Consider the following 18,712-nt stretch of genomic DNA (forward strand, 5'->3'; position numbering starts at 1 on the left):
AATGTGTCAGCTTTAAAAGAAACCAGTTAGGGAGCATTCTCTCAATCCCTTGAGATTTTGCTTCTCGGCAATTGTCATCAGTTTGGCTCAAGTAAATTCATAAAAAATTCTTACAGGTTTGGATGTTCCTTATGTTGACATTGACATGGCTTAATGCAGCAGGATTACAAAGAAGCCCACCAGAACCACCTTGCGGACACAGACCCATGCTTGGTACCAGTAGGGGCCCATGGTGTCCCACTGGCTCCTTGTTGTGCAACAGCTGAACTTGGATGGGGAATTGGCCTCTGACAAACAACAGGAACATAGCTAAGACAAGAAAGAAAGAAAGAAAGAAAGAGAGAGAGAGAGAGAGAGAGAGAGAGAGAGAGAGAGAGAGAGAGAGAGAAAGAAAGAAAGAAAGAAAGAAAGAAAGAAAGAAAGAAAGAAAGAAAGAAAGAAAGAAAGAAAGAGAGAGGCTTGTGTAGCCCGCCCCCATCCAAGGAACAGCAGCATCCTGATCACCACTCCTTCTTTCTGAGGAACAGCAGCTGTGTGTGAAACCTTCCCCCACCAGCCAGAGGAGCCACCACAACTGTGAACAGCAACCACCAGAGGAGCTGCTACCAACTGAGGAGCAGCTGCTACCACAACCGCCTGAGGAGCAACTGCAGCCCGAGGAGCCACTGCCACGCAAGGAGCAGCCACTGAAAAACTCAACATCTAGATATGGAAATACGATCAAACATGGGTAGACAAAGAAATCCCCAAAGGAAAGAAAAGGAGGACTTGCCAGAAAAGCAGCTAAGTGATACAGTGGCATGCAACATGACAGAAAAAGAATTCAGATTAAGGGTCCTAGAGTGCATAAACCAGATGGAGGAAAAAATCAACAACTTATGCAAGAAGCAAGAAGAGACAATGAATTATCCATAAATTATGAAAGAACCAACAAGAAATAAAGATGAAAAAATGAAAAAAATAAAAAAATTATGTAAGAACCAAGAAGAAATGAAGAGTGATATAGCTGCAATAAAAAACACCATTGAAAGTTTCAACAGTAGACTAGGAGAAGTGGAGGACCGAATTAGCGAATTAGAAGACAGGGAAACAAAACACACCCAAACTGAACAGCAATTGGAGAAAAAAATTAAAAGACAGGAGGAGAGCCTAAGGGAGCTTGGGACAACATGAAACAAAACAACATACGAATAATAGGGGTGCCAGAACAACAGAAAGAGGAACAGGGTTAGAAAACCTATTTGAAGAAATAATATCAGAAAACTTCCCAGAGGTGGGGAAGAAAAAAGTCAAACAAGCACAGAGAGTCCCAAACAAGGTGAATCCAAAAAGACCCACACCAAGACACATCATAATTACCATGGCAAATGTTCAGGACAAAGAGAGAATCTTAAAGGCTGCAAGAGAGATACGGAAAGTTACATTCAAGGGATCTCCCATTAGATTATCCAGTGATTTCTCAACAGAAACATATCAGGCCAGAAAAGAATAGATGGAAATTTACAAAGAGATGCAAAGCAAAGGACTGAATCCAAGAATACTCTATCCAGCAAGGCTATCATTCAAAATTGAAGGGAAAATAAGAAGCTTCACAGACAAAAAAAGGCTAAGGGAGTTTATCACCACCAAGCCAGCAATGCAAGAAATGCTAAAGGGACTGGTGTAAAAAAAAGAAATAAAAAGCTCAGAACGAAAACAGCCACACAAAAAAAGAAATGGCTACAAACAAGTACCTTTCAATAATAACTTTAAATGTAAACGGACTAAATGCTCCAACCAAAAGACATCGAGTGGCTGAATGGCTAAAAAACATGACCCATACATTTGATGTCTACAAGAGACCCACATCAGAAGAAGGGACTCACACAGACTGAAAGTGAAGGAATGGAAAAATATCTTTCAGGCAAATGGAAATGAAAAAAAAAACTGGGGTAGCGCCGAAACCGGTTTGGCTCAGTGGATAGAGCATCCGCCTAGGGACTGAAGGGTCCCAGGTTCGATTCAAGTCAAGGGCATGTACCTGGGTTGCAGGCACATCCCCAGTAGGAGATGTGCAGGAGGCAGCTGATCGATGTTTCTCTCTCATCGATGTTTCTGACTCTCTTTCCATCTCCCTTCCTCTCTGTAAAAAATCAATAAAATATATTTAAAAAACACACACAAAAAACTGGGGTAGCAATACTTATATCGGAAAAAATAGACCTCAAAGTGAAGGCCATAACAAGAGATAAGGAAGGCCACTTCATAATACTAAAGGGATCAATACAACAAGAAGATATAACCCTGGTAAACATATATGCACCCAATGCAGGAGCACCCAAATACATAAAAGTACTCCTGGAAGATATCAAAGGAGAGATTGACAACAATACAATCATAGTAGGGGACTTTAATACACCACTGACATCACTGGATAAATCCTCTAGACAAACAATCAACAAAGAAACAGCAATCCTAAATGACTCACTAGATCAGATGGACTTAATTGACATCTTCAGAACACTTCACCCCAAAGCCACGGAATATACATTCTTCTCAAGGGCTCATGGGACATATTCAAAAATAGACCACATATTCGGTCACAAACAAAGTCTCCCCAAATCCAAGAAGATTGAAATCATAGCAAGCATCTTCTCAGACCACGATGGTATAATATTAGAAATAAACTACAATAAAAACAACCCAAAATACTCAAACACTTGGAAGCTGAATAGCATGTTATTAAATATTGATTGGGTTACCAATGAGATCAAAGAAGAAATTAAAAACATCCTGGAAACTAATGACAATGAAAACACAACAATCCAAAACCTATGGGACACAATGAAAGCAATCCTGAGAGGGAAGTTTATAGCTCTACAGGCCTATCTCAAAAAACGAGAAAAAAGGATAGTAAATCATCTAACTCTACAACTCAAAGAATTAGAAAGAGAGCAACAAGAAAACCCCAGAGTGAGCAGAAGGAAGGAGATAATAAAGATTAGAGCAGAAATAAATGACATAGAGACCAAAAAAACAATACAGAAAATCAATGAAACCAAGAGCTGGTTCTTTGAAAGGATAAACAAGATTGATGAACCTCTAGCCAGGCTCACCAAGAAGCAAAGAGAGAGGACCCAAATAAACAAAATCAGAAACGAAAGAGGCGAAATAACAACAGACTCCACAGAAATACAAATGATTGTTAAACAATACTATGGACAACTCTACTCCAACAAACTAGACAACCTGGAGGAAATGGATATATTCCTAGAAAAATACAACATAACAAAACTCAATCAGGAAGAATCTAAAAATCTCAATAGGCCAATAACTATGGAAGAAATTGAAGCAGTCATCAAAAAGCTTCCAGCAAACAAAAGCCCAGGACCAGACGGCTTCACAGGGGAGTTTTACCAAACATTCAAGGAAGAACTAAAACCTATCCTCCTCAGACTACTACAAAAAATCCAAGAGGAAGGAACACTTCCAAGCTCATTCTATGAAGCCAGCATCACCCTAATACCAAAACCAGGGAAAGACAACACAATGAAAGAGAATTACAGGCCAATATCCCTCAAGAACATAGATGCCAAAATCCTCAACAAAATCTTAGCAAATCGGATCCAGCAGTACATCAGAAAGATCATACACCATGACCAAGTAGGATTTATCCCAGGGATACAAGGGTGGTACAATATCCGAAAATCAATAAACGTGATACATCACATAAAGAAATTGAGAGAAAAAAACCACATGGTCATATCAATTGATGCAGAAAAACAAACCCACAGCCAACATCATACTCAATGGACAAAACTAACACTATTTTCCCTAAGAACAGGAACAAGACAGGGATGCCCACTCTCACCACTTCTGTTTGATATTGTACTGGAAGTATTAGCCATTGCAGTTAGACAAGAAAAAGAAATAAAAGGCACCCAAACTGGAAAAGAAGGAAGTAAATCTGTCCTTATTTGCAGATGACATCATATGATACTTAAAAAACCCTAAAGACTCCATCAAAATCTATTAGACTTAATAAATGAATTCAGCAATGTAGCAGGATACAAAATTAACGCCAAGAAATCTATGGCATTTCTATACACCAATAGTGAACTTACAGAAAGAGAGACTAAAAAAGCAATCCTATTTACCATTGCACCAAAAAAATTAAGCTCCCTAGGAATAAACTTAACTAAAGAGGTAAAAGGCCTATACTCAGAAAACTTCTGGATGTTAAAAAAAGAGATAGAGGAAGACATAAACAGATGGAAGAACATACCATGTTCTTGGATTGGTAGAATCAACATTATTAAATGTCCATACTACCCAAAGCAATCTATAAATTCAATGCACATCCCATTAAAATACCAACGGCATATTTCTCAGGCCTAGAACGAACTCTCCAAAAATTCATCTGAAATAAAAAAAGACCCCGAATAGCTGCAGCAATCCTGAGAAAGAACAAAGTGGGTGTGATCTCAATACCAGATATCAAGCTGTATTACAAAGCCACTGTTCTCAAAACTGCCTGGTACTGGCACAAGAACAGACATATAGATCAATGAAATAGAATAGAGAGCCCAGAAATTGGCCCGAACCAATATGCTCAATTAATATTTGGCAAAGGAGGCAAGAACATACAATGGAGTCAAGATAGTCTCTTCAATAAATGGTGTTGGGAAAATTGGATGGATACATGCAAGAAAATGAAACTAGATCACCAACTTACACCATACACAAAAATAAACTCAAAATGGATAAAAGACTTAAATTTATGATGGGAAACCATAAAAATACTAGAAGAATACAAAGGCAACAAAATCTCAGACATATGCCGAAGCAATTTCTTCACTGATACAACTCCTAAGGCATTGGAAACTAAAGAGAAAATGAACAAATGGGACTACATCAAAATAAAAAGCTTCTGTGCAGCAAAAGAAACCATCAACAAAACAACAAGAAAGCCCACTTCGTGGGAAAACATATTTGCCAATGTCATGTCTGATAAGGGACTAATCTCCAAAATTTATAGGGAACTAATACAACTTAACAAAAGGAAGATAATCCAATAAAAAACGGGCAAAGTATCTAAATAGACACCTTTCAAAAGAGGACATTCAGAAAGCCAAGAGACATATGAAAACATGCTCAATGTCACTAATCATCCGAGAGATGCAAATCAAAACAACAATGAGGTACCATCTCACACCTGTCAGACTGGCTATCATCAACAAATCAACAAATGACAAGTGCTGGAGAGGATGTGGAGAAAAAGGAACACTTGTGCACTGCTGGTGGGAATGCAGACTGGTGCAGCCACTATGGAAGACAGTATGGAGTTTCCTCAAAAAACTACAAATGGAACTCCCATTTGACCCTGTGATCCCACTTCTAGGAATATATCCCAAGAAACCAGAAACACCAATCAGGAAGGATATATGCGCCAAAACAGGTTTGGCTCCGTGGATAGAGCATGGGCTTGCGGACTGAAAGGTCACAGGTTCGATGCCGGTCAAGGGCATGTACCTGGTTTGCGGGCGCAACCCTAGTAGATGTGCAGGAGGAAGCTGATCGATGTTTCTCTCTCATCTATGTTTCTAACTCTCTATCTCTCTCCCTTCCTCTCTGTAAAATATCAATAAAAAAAAAGAATAGAAAGGATATATGCACCCATATGTTCATAGCAGCACAATTCACCATAGCTAAGATCTGGAAACAGCCTAAGTGCCCATCAGTAGATGAATGGATTAGAAAACTGTGGTACATCTACATGATGGAATACTATGCTGCTGTAAAAAAGAAGGAACTCTTACCATTTGCAACGGCATCGATGGAACTGGAGAGCATTATGCTAAATGAAATAAGCCACTCAATGAAGGAAAAACACCACATGATCTCACTCATTCATGGATAATAAAGACCATTATAAACTTATGAACAATAATAGATACAGAGGCAGAGCTGCCTCAAACAGATTGTCAAACTGCAGTGGGAAGGCCGGGGAGGGTTGGGGGGCAGGAGGGAGGGTGGTAAGAGATCAACTGAAGGACATGTATGCATGCATATAAGTATAACCAATGGACATAAGACACTGGGGGGTAGTGGCGGCCGGGGGATTGTTAAGGGCAGGAAGAAAAAGAGACATATGTAATACTCTTTGTAATACTTAAAGCAATAAAACAATTAAAAAAATAAGAAAAAATAAAAGAAACCAGTTAAAGGAGACCTAAGAATGAAGAGCTGTTCAAGGAGAGATTATTGGGTTTTGGGTAGTATTTCTGGGAACTTTGAAAGGAACTCTTAGAACTTCCAAAAGGTTGGTAGATTTTTAAATTCATCCTGCTATGGTATTGACAGTGGAGTCCCATTATTGCCTTAGGGGAGGTAGAGTAGTTACTGGAAAAAAGAGACTGTGATAATAATACAGGGAGGGGTGCCAGAATTCTATACATTTTCTGTTTAGCTCTCTTTGACTTTCATTTCCCTTTATTTCTTAGAATTCTAATATTTTCCTCATTTCAAAGTCTCATCTTTATGTTGTATTCTTGGATATGTTTATATCTTGTTCAAAACTTTTTGTACCTGAGGTGAAGAAGGTTTTGGGAAACTACAAACCTGGGTGGAAGAGAAGCCCCCTTGAGAATTCTGTTGCTTTGTGATCCACTTCACAATGTGTGATGCGGAAGTCAGCTCCTCTGAGGTTGGGGCAGGCTGGGCCATGAGGTGAGCCAGGAGCACATAGGATGTCATCTCCACCTCAGCAGAGGGAGCCTGGGGTTGGTAAAAATGTTCCATTGGTGCCTTGGGTTTCTGAGGTCGTGTCCAGTGAACAGAATTATCTGGGGATGAGAAAAATCAATGTATGAGTGACTATATATCCACATTTAATTTAAGGTTAAAGTACCTAAGCCAGAGCTGAAATGAGGATTGCATTCCTATAATAATCTCGTGAACTTTATCTGGTTGATTTTCCTTCTATGTAAATCTGAACATGGTTTGTGTTAGCTGGGTTTAAGGAGGAAAATGTTGCTGGAATGAGAAGCCCATATTCATCTAAGCTTTCAAAAGGTTGCTATAGTGGGGTTGGTGGGAGAGCAAAATTGCAGAGCATGTTCTCTCACTGGTGATCATATTTTTTTATTTCTGATATTTTGCAGACCTTATCTGGGGTTTGTTAAATTTTCTATCAAGCCTGCCCTTAGAGGTTTCTTATGAGGATCATGAATCACTTGAGATAATAGAATTCATACTCATTCGATCGGAAAAAAATACAGTAATCCTTAAAATACCAAAGATGGACAAGGATGTGAAATAATGGGAACTGATTTGCACTGCTGTGGGAAGTGAACTGCTCTTTGGAGAGCAATTTGGCAATATCCAGCAAAGAGAAAGATGTGCTTAGCCTACTATTCAGCAATTACACTTCTCAAAGAATAACTTAGAGAAATTCACACACATGCACAAGGAGACATGTATGTATTCATTGCAGTGTGGCTCGTTATAGCAACAAGTAAGAAAGAAGAAAAGATCCATGAGGAAAGGCACTCCATATATGCCGGGAGCCGGTCCATCCTTGCTGTTTCAAGGGACCTGGCATATATGGCATACGGTTCTTAATATGTTTGCTCACCTTCTTGGCGCTGTGTTTTAACCAAAGTCACCTCTCCGAGAAAGGTTGAATCCCCAGGTAGGGATTTTCCCCTGAAGTTAGGGAGGGAATAAAACCCCTCAACTAAGTGCCAGGCGGGTAATTAATCCCTTTAACTACGAACAATCATGCTTAAACTACATAATCTTTTCTCCCTGGAATGGAGATAAGAAACGCCCTAACCTTTGTAATAGAGATTGATAGGATTGAATCAACTGGTATAAATACAGTTGTAACAAGACAGAAAGACTCAGAACTCAGGAGACAGAATTCAGAAGACAGAACGTTCTCTAGAGACAGAAGAACTTCGCTGGAGAGAGCATGCTGGAGGATCCTGGACAGGGACTGGCCTCGGAGCCTAGAGACAGAGCCTAGCGGGAGAACATGGCAAGGGATCCTGGACTGAACCTGACTACAGAGATTGGCAGGAGAACCTGACTGGAACCTGGACACTGAACCTGACTGGAGAGCCTGGACAGAACCTGGCTGGAGAACCTAGCGAGGGAACATGGCTACAGAACCTCGCTGGAGATCCGAAGCAGAACCTCTCTGGAGATCCGGGCTGGAGATCCTGGCTAGGCTGCTGATCAACTGAACGCTGTCTCCGTGACATTCCTTCTTCGCCGACTCCGTCCACACCTTTGGGGACCCCTGGACCCGCTGGGGTTTGGACCCCGGCACATATAGACCATGACCTTTTATGTATTGTAATATATTGTTCAGCAGTGAATATTAATGAGCTAGAGCCCAGCTGGTGTGGCTCAGTGGTTGAGCTTTGGCCTATGAACCAGGAGGTCACGGTTTGATTCTCAGTCAGGTTATATGCCCAGGCTGCGGGCTCGATCCCCAGTACTATGTGTCATATACTCTACCAGGAGGCAGCCGATTAATGATTGTCTCTCATCATTGATGTTTCTATCTCTCTCTCCCTCTCCCTTTCTCTCTGAAATCAATAAAAAAATAAAATTAATGAACTAGGATTACAGGCACCCATATAGAGGACTTCTACTAACATAATGTTGAACCTAAGAAAAACAAAAAAATAAACATCTAAGAAAACAAGACGCAGAAATAATCAAAAGTATGATACTGCTTATCTAAAGATGAAAAATGTAAACATTTTGAATATTATTTAGGGATACATTTGCAATAAAAATATTAAGAAATCCACAGAAATTGTAATGAGAAGTTCAGGATAATGATGCCCTTTGGAGTGGGAATGGTATACAGGGAATTTTTCCTACAATGGTAATATTTTATTTCTTAATCTTGAAAGGAAGTATAAAGGTTTTTGCTAATTATTCTTTATGAATTCTTGTATGTCTGAAATATTTCCCAATACAATTTTAAGAATTAACAATTAATGGCACTGTCGAGGGGGAAAGTTAGAATATGTTTTCTTGAATATCTTATTATCATTTGCATTTTATTTTCTATTTCTTTGATCTCCCCCATATAGACCATTGTTTACAAAGAAGTATTATGTGAGCATAAAAAGATTTGTCAACATTATCAGTCTTGTAAAATGAGCATAGAATACCAGAAGTTGTTCACGTTGCTACTTCCTTCAGTCCTTTCTTATATTTGAGATGATATGATGCACCAGGTAAAGGTTGGATATATATATTAATAAGTGTTATCTTAATCATAGTAGCTCATACTTTTATAGCACTTACAATGTGTCATATACTCTACCAAGTGCCTTACATGGATTAAATCATTTAACTCTGACAAACAACCCTATGAGGTAAATACTATTGTTATCACCATTTTACTGATGAGGGAACTGAAATACAGACAAGTTAAGTGACTCGCTCCAGGTTACATAAGTAATACATTTTGGAGTGGTTTCCAGGGGCCAAGCTTCTCACTATTACAGTATACTGCCTCTTTTTTGATGTGTGATTTGATTAAGAAATCCTAGATTTTATAATAATATAGATTAAAAAAGAAGGAAGAAAGGGGTCACAGGAGGTAGGTGGAGGGGATTTTTGCAATTTAGTAGTATTTGATACAGAGAATGTAGGATGGGAGAAAGATTTCAGGTACACACTCACCTTCCTTCACTGCTTCCTCATTAAGTGACGTGAGTACTTCATTCTTCTTTTCCTGGTTACCTGCCAGAGCAAAAGCATAGGCCAACAGTGCCTTGGTGTAAACATGGCTTCCATGGCGTCCTTCCTTTGCTGACTTCCAGGCTGACTCCAGGCAGAACATGGCATTACGGACAACAGGGTGCTGTGAAGGGGTGACAAGAAGGGAACTGAGCTGTGTGAAGAGGGAGGCTAGCGTTCCCAGGTAAATGCAGACTGTAGAACAGAAGTGAAAAACAATTTCAGATGCATTTGTCTATCCTCATTCTTATGGAAGGCAGCTATGCTCACCACTATACCACCAATGCCTTCTATCCTCATTCTTATGGATAGAGAGAATTATAGTTTGTTTTTTTTAAAATATATTTTTTATTGATTAAGATATTACATATGGGTCCTTATCCCCACGTTACCCCCTCCCCCCCCCTGCTCATGCCCTCCCTCTCCCCCCCCCCCTTGTCCGTGTCCATTGGTTAGGCCTATATGCTTGCATATAAGTCCTTTGGTTGATCTTTCCCCCTTACCCCCACCCTCCCCTACCTTCCCTCCAAGGCCCGACAGTCCAATCAGTGCTTCTCCGTCTCTGGATCAGTCCTTGTTCATCAGTTTATGTTGTTCATTATATTCCACAAATGAGTGAGATCATGTGGTATTTATCCGATCTCCAGTTCCATCCATGCTGTGGCAAATGATAAGAGTTCCTTTTTCTTCTTCCTCTTCTTAAAGAATACCTTTCAGCATTTCATATAATGCTGGTTTGGTGGTAATGATCTCCTTTAGCTTTTTCTTATCTGTGAAGCTCTTTATCTGACCTTCTATTCTGAATGATAGCTTTGCTGGATAAAGTAATGTTGGTTGTAGGTTCTTGGCATTCATCACTTTGAATATTTCTTGCCACTCTCTCCTGGCCTGCATGGTTTCTGTTGAGAAATCAGCTGACAGTCGTATGGGTACTCCCTTGTAGGTAACTGACTTTCTTTCTTTGCTACTTTTAAGATTCTCTCTTTGTCTTTTGCTCTTGGCATTTTAATTATGATGTGTCTTGGTGTGGTCCTCTTTGGGTTCCTTTTGTTTGGGGTTCTCTGTGCTTCCTGGACTTGTAAGTCTATTTCTTTGACCAGGTAGGGGAAGTTTTCTGTCATTATTTCTTCAAATAGGTTTTCAATATCTTGCCCTCTCTCTTCTTCTGGTATCTCTATAATTCTGATGTTGGTACGCTTGAAGTTGTCCCAGAGGCTCCTTACACTATCTTCATATTTTTGGAATCTTTTTTCTTTTTTCTTTTCTGGTTGGGTATTTTTTGTTTCTTTGTATTTCAAATCTTTGACTTGATTCTTGGGATCCTCTTGTCTGCTGTTGGATCTCTGTATATTATTCTTCATTTCAGTCAGTGTATGCTTAATTTCTAGTTGGTCCTTTTTCATATCCTCGAGGGTCTCACTAGATTTCTTGAGAGTCTCACTAAATTTATTGGCGGTTTCCATAAAATTCTTGAAAAACCTTATGAACGTGGTTTTGACCTCTATATCCAGTCATTTGCTTTCCTCCATTTCTGTCATTTGTGACCTGTTTCTTTGTCTCCGCATTTTTTATGCTTCCCTGTGTTGGTAGAGTGGTTTTGTGTGCTAGGTGTCCTGTAGGGCCCAGTGGCTCAGCCTCCCCCATTACCTGAGATGGACACTCTTGGTGCACCCCCTTGTGGGATTTGTGCACAGTCTTGTTGTAGTTATGCCTTTATTGTTCTAGGATCACTGGGAGGAATTGACCTCCAGGCCAATTGGCAGTGAGAATCGGCTGTGTCTGCAGTGGGAGAACTTCTGTGCTGAAAACACCCTTCTGGGGCAAGATTTGCTTCAGTGGGGCTTTGGTTCTCACTGAGTCTGCCCCCTGGGTGTGTCCCTTATGGACCTGAGGAGTTGTAATCTGGATGGTCCCCCTCTGACCACTGGGTACACTGGCTCTTGGAGGTTACCCAGAAGGAGCTATGAAGAGAACTGCAGATTCCCCCTCCTTTTTTGGAGTTTGGAGGTGCCCTGATGAGGCCCAGCTGTGAAGCAATGCAAGCTGCTGTGGGGCCTTGGGCCTTCTCTTGGAAGTTCTGGGTCTGTGGCCCAGCTGCAGTTTGTTAGGTAATTTTCAGGTTGCAAAGTGCCAGGGCATTCATATGCAAAAGCCTCTGCGGCAGCCTGGGTGGGGCGGGGTCTCAGGGAATCAAAGGGCGGAGCAAGGAACTATGGCGGATTCTCAGCCCTGCCCTAAGGGGCCACACGTGTCTCAGTGTCCTGATAATTTAATTGCTGCAAGCACCTCTGAGGGAAAGCCACCCTCAAGTTCCGAGTTCTGCCCGCTGCCAGACAGTCCACATTTTCCCCCGTATGAGTCCTGGGTCCCCAGAGACTTCCTGGAACCAGAGTTCAGAGCAGTCGGGAGCTTGTGACTCCCTCCCGAATCAAAAAGACAGCCGCGTCCTCAGGTACCAGCCCCTTTCCGCACACTCTCGAGCCTCCGTACCTTTGCTCTTTACTGCCGCAGCTCCTGACCCTCAATGTGCTTTTCTCTTGCCTTCTAGTTGTAGAATTTCCACTCCGCCAGCCTTTCTGTAAGTTCTGGATGATGTCCGTTTTGTCTTTTTATTGTTATTTGAAGTTGTTGTAGGAGGCAGCAATTTCGGTGTTTCCCTATGCCGCCATCTTAGTTTCTCTGAGAATAGTAATTTTTATCTGTTATTCTCACATTTATAAGGCAGAAACATAGGCCATATCTTTTATATTTCGAATTCATTGTGTGTGTATGTGTGTGTGTGTGTGTGTGTGTGTGTGTGTTGGGGAGGGGGATGGTTAGGGCATAAATAGCCCAGGAGCATCACTGGGAAAGTGTAAATCTTTTTAATGGAGTGACCTACTTCTCTATTGAGCTGGGAAGCATTGAATTTCATAGAAGGAAAGCTGACACTTGGCTTTTAGTAGGGTAATAGTTCAGACAGCAAGTTAGGATTTTCATGGCATCCAAACTCAAGCTTCAGCAGGGGAAGGAGGTGGTACCTACAGTGATGGGAAGAGGAATCTCCAGAAGGGCAATGGTGATATAGGCAGAGAGGGTCTCTTCATCTTCTACTCCACCCTGTAAATATGCACAAGAGAGATCTGAGTAATTTAACTTCTGACAAGACTCTTAGTCAGCTCTCTGTTTTCTACTGTCATGGAATTTATCCTTTCCCATATTCATCCCAATGGGGCAACATGTCATAATCAACCTAAATGCTATCCCCTCTTTCTTGCTACTATCCAGGTTTTATGTTCTTCTGATGCCTTCCCTAAGGAATCCCTAGGTTACCACCCACTCTTCTCATCCTTGATTTGCCTCATCATGGGCAAGTCAAAGGTGTGAGGACACTTCACCTTAATGGCATTGTTGAGCAGTGACCCAGAACTTCTGAAACAGCCATTGTCCTTCTGTTTTTGGGAGAGCCAGGTGAGGGCTTGATTAATGTGTGCTTCATCGATGAAGATGTAACGTTGAGCCTGAGCAAAAGTCTTCAGTACAAAGGCGGTGAGCCTGAGGGGAGAGGAAGGGATGATGATATTTATGTTGTTACATAAATGGTTTTACAACCACTTTGCAGCAATAGGCTTCATAGGACACTTTTTACATTGATATTTGTGAGGAGCCTGAGCTCAGGCCCTTTTCCTAGAACTCAGTCCCTGTTCAGGCACCACTTGTTACGGCCAAAGGTGATCCTGAGTTGGGGGAGGAGGGGGTGAAAGGATTGAGAAAAGACAGACAAGAGAATGAAAGCTGGGTCTCGGTGGGACGCTGCTCCCTGATGAGGAGACAGCACCAGCGCCCACAAGCCGTGTCTTTATTTTATAGCAGATGCCACAAGGCAAAGTAGGGGTGTGACCAAGTTGTTTACAGCATTCTTGAGAGTTTCAACCTCACTTAATTACTTGCACCCGAAATCTATCACAAGGCATGTGGGGCTACATGTTTGGACCATAGCTTCAAGCTTACAACCATAGCTGTTGGCTATAATTGTGCTGGGAGGGCCCTGCCCTCCAGCTGGGACTTGCATGTGGCAATGAGAGGACCCTGTCCTTTCATTAGTCCGAAACTTGAACTTGGCCAAAGCACTGTAGCCGTGCCCCATAGATATTAGTCATATAACAGGAATTCTTGTGTATGTAGAGCTCCCATCTCCTTTGAACTGCTAGCTCTAATGAATTTGCTAGGTCATATATTTCCTTGCTGACCCACATCCTCTTTGCTACAGAGAGTCTAAGTACTTCTAATGTTACTTTAAAAGAACGTATTTGAGTAAGGCTTTAAATCTTTCTTTTCTTTAGAGATTTCCTTTGGTAGATGGCAGAATCTTCTCATATACAACTCTTACATGCAATAACAACCTCTAAGAATGCTTTGCCTTAGAGGTTGAAAAACTGTTTCATATCATAGGTCCTTTTCATTTCTTTCCTTCTATTGGTGAATTTATTCTCAGTCAATTTGAGTATGATCTAAAAAAACATAATATAATCTGAAGTGAACGTGAAATTATATGATATGTTCATTGGCCATATCATAAAAATGCTCTTGGTTATGGGAATAGTTTTTAGAAAAAAATTATTTTAGAAAGAAGACCTTGATGTATTATTAACAGGATGAATTTGGGTGTCAGGTGTAGCATACATGTATTTGAATCTCAGCTTTTCTGTTTGTTACCTTGCTAATCTTGGTGTATTTATCTAGTAGAATCAAGTATAGGCTTAATAATACATATTTGATAAGGTTACTGTGAATATAATCATGATAATATATGTAAATGAGCTGGCACAAAAATAGCTCAAAAAACTCTTTTTCTTACCAGGTATTGCCTGTGCTCCTGCCATATGTCTCCCCAAACGTACTATAGGAGCCATCAGAGTGCTTGTAGTTCAGCTGTCTCTGGTAACCTGGAGTGGAAGGTTCATGAAACAGTATGAAAGATTGTACATGCTGTAGCCAGAGAATTATCAAAATGCTTTGGCCTTGTGATATTTTTAAAAATTTGCTGTCATATGTTAGAAGGTCCTCAGTCCAAAACATTTTATTGGAGTTTGGACCCTGGATAGTTACCATGAAATTAACTTTCATAGTATTTTTATCATAAGAACTATCATAGTATGATAAGTGAATGTATCATAGTATTGATAAGTAACTCAAGCCTATTGGGAAACCCAATCTATTGTTGAAGTAATACTGTGAAGTTTTCACTCATTCATTTAGTCACTCACCAGTATTGAGGAAGCCAATGGCCTTGGACTTGACCTCTGGAGTCAGTTGCTGTGTTTCATTTAGATAATTCAGAACATAGATATTAGGAGTGAAGAGGACCATATTCTGTTCTCCACAGCCATAGGGCATTTTTAGGAGATTTTGTGTGTTTCTCATGGCAGAGGCTAATATGTCTCCTAAAGAATGGGAGAGATGGGAAGTCATAAAGCTTATCAATTATAACATCAGAATCATAAATAAATAAATTATTAGCTGGGGTAAAGAAATGAAGATTTTTAGGAAAGGTAAATTTTCCAGGGATAGAAGTATGATTGGAATCAATAAACAAGCCTAAAAAAGGAAAGAAGGAAGAAGTTTAAATTACAATTGTTATTTTGAGAAAGCATTTATGGAAAAAAATGTAGTAGAAACTGTCAATATCCATAATAATAAAAGTGTAATATGCTATTTAGACAAGACATTCTTCCAGAAGACCTTCTGGATGAAGCTAGGGCTGTGAGGCAAGCCCGGGTCCTGGGTGTCAGAGGGAAGCCCGTGCCAGCAGCCAGGGGAAGGAAGGTCTAATCTTGCACGAATTTTGTGCATCAGGCCTCTAGTACTAGATTAATCTACTTGGGCTGAGGACTTACCCAAAACTGAGAAGGAGGCTCGGGCAGAGTCTTCTACCACATTTGGCGGCACCTTCAGAGATACTTGATCAGGCACCTCAGCACCTAGAGAAAAAAACAAGTCAGTCATAATGAAAACTATTTCTGCTATATACCCTCCTGAAGAGCTCTAAGACCAAGAAGTCAGAACTATGCTTTACCTAAACTTCTGAAAAACTGTCTCTGTTTGAATATTCCAGTTTTATATAAGTGGTCCTCCCCCAACCACTTTTTCTATTTATGTATAGAGTTGCATTCTAAAAGAAGCAGACACATTTACTAGTGCCCCTGATATCATCCTATGGCTGATACGAGATCATTATCACAAAATAATATATTTAATGTCTGTCCCCAACCTCCGTACTCAACAGTTATGACAGAAAAAACACACAAAACCCCCTGATGTATACATAAACAAAATAAAAATATCAAAAATTTCCTAAATTCTATAATAATGCTCTGTCTTAACTTTCACCAAATATGAAAATAGTATTTTTATGGAAGTACTGGACATAGGGGTGGGGCAAAGATGAACAAAATTTGACTCATTGAAAATAAATAAGATAATTGCTGCTGATAAGCATACATTTGCTGCCATTCTAATGTTGGTGAATTACATGAAGATGAAAAAAAGTGAAGTGTATTTATCTTAATGCTACATTTCTTCCTTGTAAAATTAATAAAAACTTTTGTCAAAAGGTACAAGGTTTTAGTAATTCAAGATGCATAAGTTCTAGAGGTCTACCATTTAGCATAGTGCCTGTAGTTAACAATATTGTATTGTATACATAAACATTTGCTAATAGGATAGATCTTATATTAAATGTTCTTTAATCTATACATATATAAAAGCCTAAGTGACTGGTCAGTTGACCTGTCGCTATGACACGCACTGACCACCAGGGGGCAGACACTCAATGCAGGAGCTGCCCTCTCATGGCCAGTGTGCTCCCATAGCCTACCTCCCGTGGTCAGCCAACCTCCCATGGTCCCTTCCCCCAGTGGCCAGCCAGTCCGAGGGAACCCACCCGTGCATGAATTCATGCACCGGGCCTCTAGTCTATATTTATAAAAGCCCAGCGACCAAACGGCAGAATGACCAGAATGACCGGTCGACCAGTTGCTATGATGTGCACTGATTTCTAGGGGGCAGACGCTCAATGCAGGAGCTGTCCCCTGGTGGTCAGTGTGCTCGTACAATGGAAGTGCCGCTCGGCTAACTGGAATGAGCGGCTGCTCCTGCAGTGGGAGCAGCCGCTAACAGGTCCAGGGTGAGGCTGAGTCTTTGCACCTATCAAATACTTGAGACAATCCAGACTTTGGCCTGACCCCAGCTGATGCAGGCCCTCTAAGGTATGTTCTGGAAAGAGTGTGAGGAGCTGGCATAGGTGTTTGGCAAAAGGGGACATGACTGTGGATCCCCTGGGGAGGCTGTCCTGATGGCTGAAGATCCTGGAGCATGGCTGCTTTGAACATCCTCCATGGTGTCAACGACCTGGCATCACACATCAAGGACATTTACTGAGTGGCTTTGGGGTGCAAAGCTCTACACCAGGTTCCCCAAGGACACAGAACATGCCTTTACCCAAGATATTATCCTGAAATATCAACTCAGATTAATTTCCTCATTTACTCATTCAGCAGCTGCTCAGAGGATGGGTCCACAGCCACTTGGCTCACCCGGATGAGTGGCTGCTCCCTCAGCAGGCTGATCCCCACAAGCCACGCCCCCCACCAGTGCATGAATCCATGCACCAGGCCTCTAGTGCAAAATAATAGAGTGGGAGGAAACTTTTCGAGATGATGGTTAGGTTTATGGTAAAGGTTGTGGTATATAGTTACATCTTCAAACTCATCAAGAAGCCTACATTATGTATGTTTTAAATTATATTAGTTATATAATTAAATTTAAATTCAATCATGTAGTTAAGTATATAATGTAGTTATGTATTTAGTAAATATAGTTATATTAATTATGCATACATTATTTGTATGTTAAAAAACTATTACTTAAAAAAAAAGAAAACTTAGATAAGGAAACAGACATAAGTAAACTAAAAAGACAAACTACCAACCAAAATAAAATAAAATATTTGTAACCCTAGCAGTTTGACTCAGTCAATAGAGCGTCTGTCTGTGGACTGAAGGGTCCCAGGTTTGACACCAGTCAAGGGCACACGCCCGGGTTGCTGGCTTGTTCCAAGTAGGGGGCATGAAGGAGGCAGCCAATCAATGATTCTCTCTCATCATTGATGTTTCTATCTCTTGCACCCTCTCCCTTCCTCTCTGACATCAATAAAGAAATATATTTAAAAAAACCAAAAAACCAAACATAGTTATTTAAAAAAGGAAAATAATTGTAACTTATTCAATAGATAAAGAGTCAGTCCTACAGTTGAATCAGAAAAAGGACAAACTACTCCAACAGTTTAGAAGAGTCAAGGATATAAATGCAATTCGTAAACATGTACAAATAAGCTCATCCTCACTTGTGATTAGAGAAATATAAGTTAAAACAACCAAATTTTTGGTTAAAATGAAAAACTTTTATGGTAGTAGATGATGGTGATCATTGTGGGGAATGTAAATTGGTGAAAATATAAACATGAATTTAAGTAAAAAATTATTTTGTTAAAACTAAGAATATACTTACTGCCTTCTAATCAGGAATTTCACAGTTTGATATCTACTTTGTACACAGGGCACCTGCATTTGTGTATGTATGTACAGATGGGGCAAAAGTAAGTTTACAGTTATGAAAACGTGGAACACAATTTATTCTGTATTATTATTGATCAACTATTGAATTATTTTCCATAGGAACAACTGTAAGTGTACTTTTGCCCCACCCTGTATGTACACATGCATATATTTATTTATCCATGCATGTATTTATTTATTCCTTTATTCTGATGAATAATTGGAAAAAACTATTTGTGAATGACTATAAAAACCAACACAACTGTGATATATTATAGTATGAAAATAAACGGGACTTAAAGGAATTACCTAGATTTATAATTTAACATGGATAAATTTTGAAGACAAATTACTGAGTAAAAGTAAGCAAG

General features: G+C 40.1%; 2 protein-coding genes and 1 pseudogene across 2 annotated transcripts in view; all 3 read right to left on the bottom strand.

The window, feature by feature from the left end:
* The window catches only part of LOC132227257 (alpha-2-macroglobulin-like), a 208,403-nt gene that overhangs the window by 9,400 nt on the left and 180,291 nt on the right, over nucleotides 1-18,712 (bottom strand). The gene's annotated exons all lie outside the window — the stretch shown is intronic.
* Nucleotides 1-18,712, bottom strand: part of LOC132227261 (alpha-2-macroglobulin-like) — a 65,366-nt gene that overhangs the window by 9,315 nt on the left and 37,339 nt on the right. The window contains exons 23-29 of the mRNA XM_059682169.1: nucleotides 15,624-15,707; nucleotides 14,994-15,170; nucleotides 14,585-14,672; nucleotides 13,125-13,281; nucleotides 12,772-12,846; nucleotides 9,691-9,871; nucleotides 6,601-6,824 (exon numbers count right to left, since the gene is read on the bottom strand). Of these exons, the coding sequence (XP_059538152.1) occupies nucleotides 6,601-6,824; nucleotides 9,691-9,871; nucleotides 12,772-12,846; nucleotides 13,125-13,281; nucleotides 14,585-14,672; nucleotides 14,994-15,170; nucleotides 15,624-15,707 (986 nt within the window). The remainder of the gene's footprint in view (nucleotides 1-6,600; nucleotides 6,825-9,690; nucleotides 9,872-12,771; nucleotides 12,847-13,124; nucleotides 13,282-14,584; nucleotides 14,673-14,993; nucleotides 15,171-15,623; nucleotides 15,708-18,712) is intronic.
* Nucleotides 1-18,712, bottom strand: part of LOC132227259 (small ribosomal subunit protein uS8-like) — a 90,266-nt pseudogene that overhangs the window by 4,759 nt on the left and 66,795 nt on the right.

This window comes from Myotis daubentonii, chromosome 2 (assembly GCF_963259705.1).
Source record: "Myotis daubentonii chromosome 2, mMyoDau2.1, whole genome shotgun sequence".
Taxonomy (NCBI): Eukaryota; Metazoa; Chordata; class Mammalia; order Chiroptera; family Vespertilionidae; genus Myotis; species Myotis daubentonii.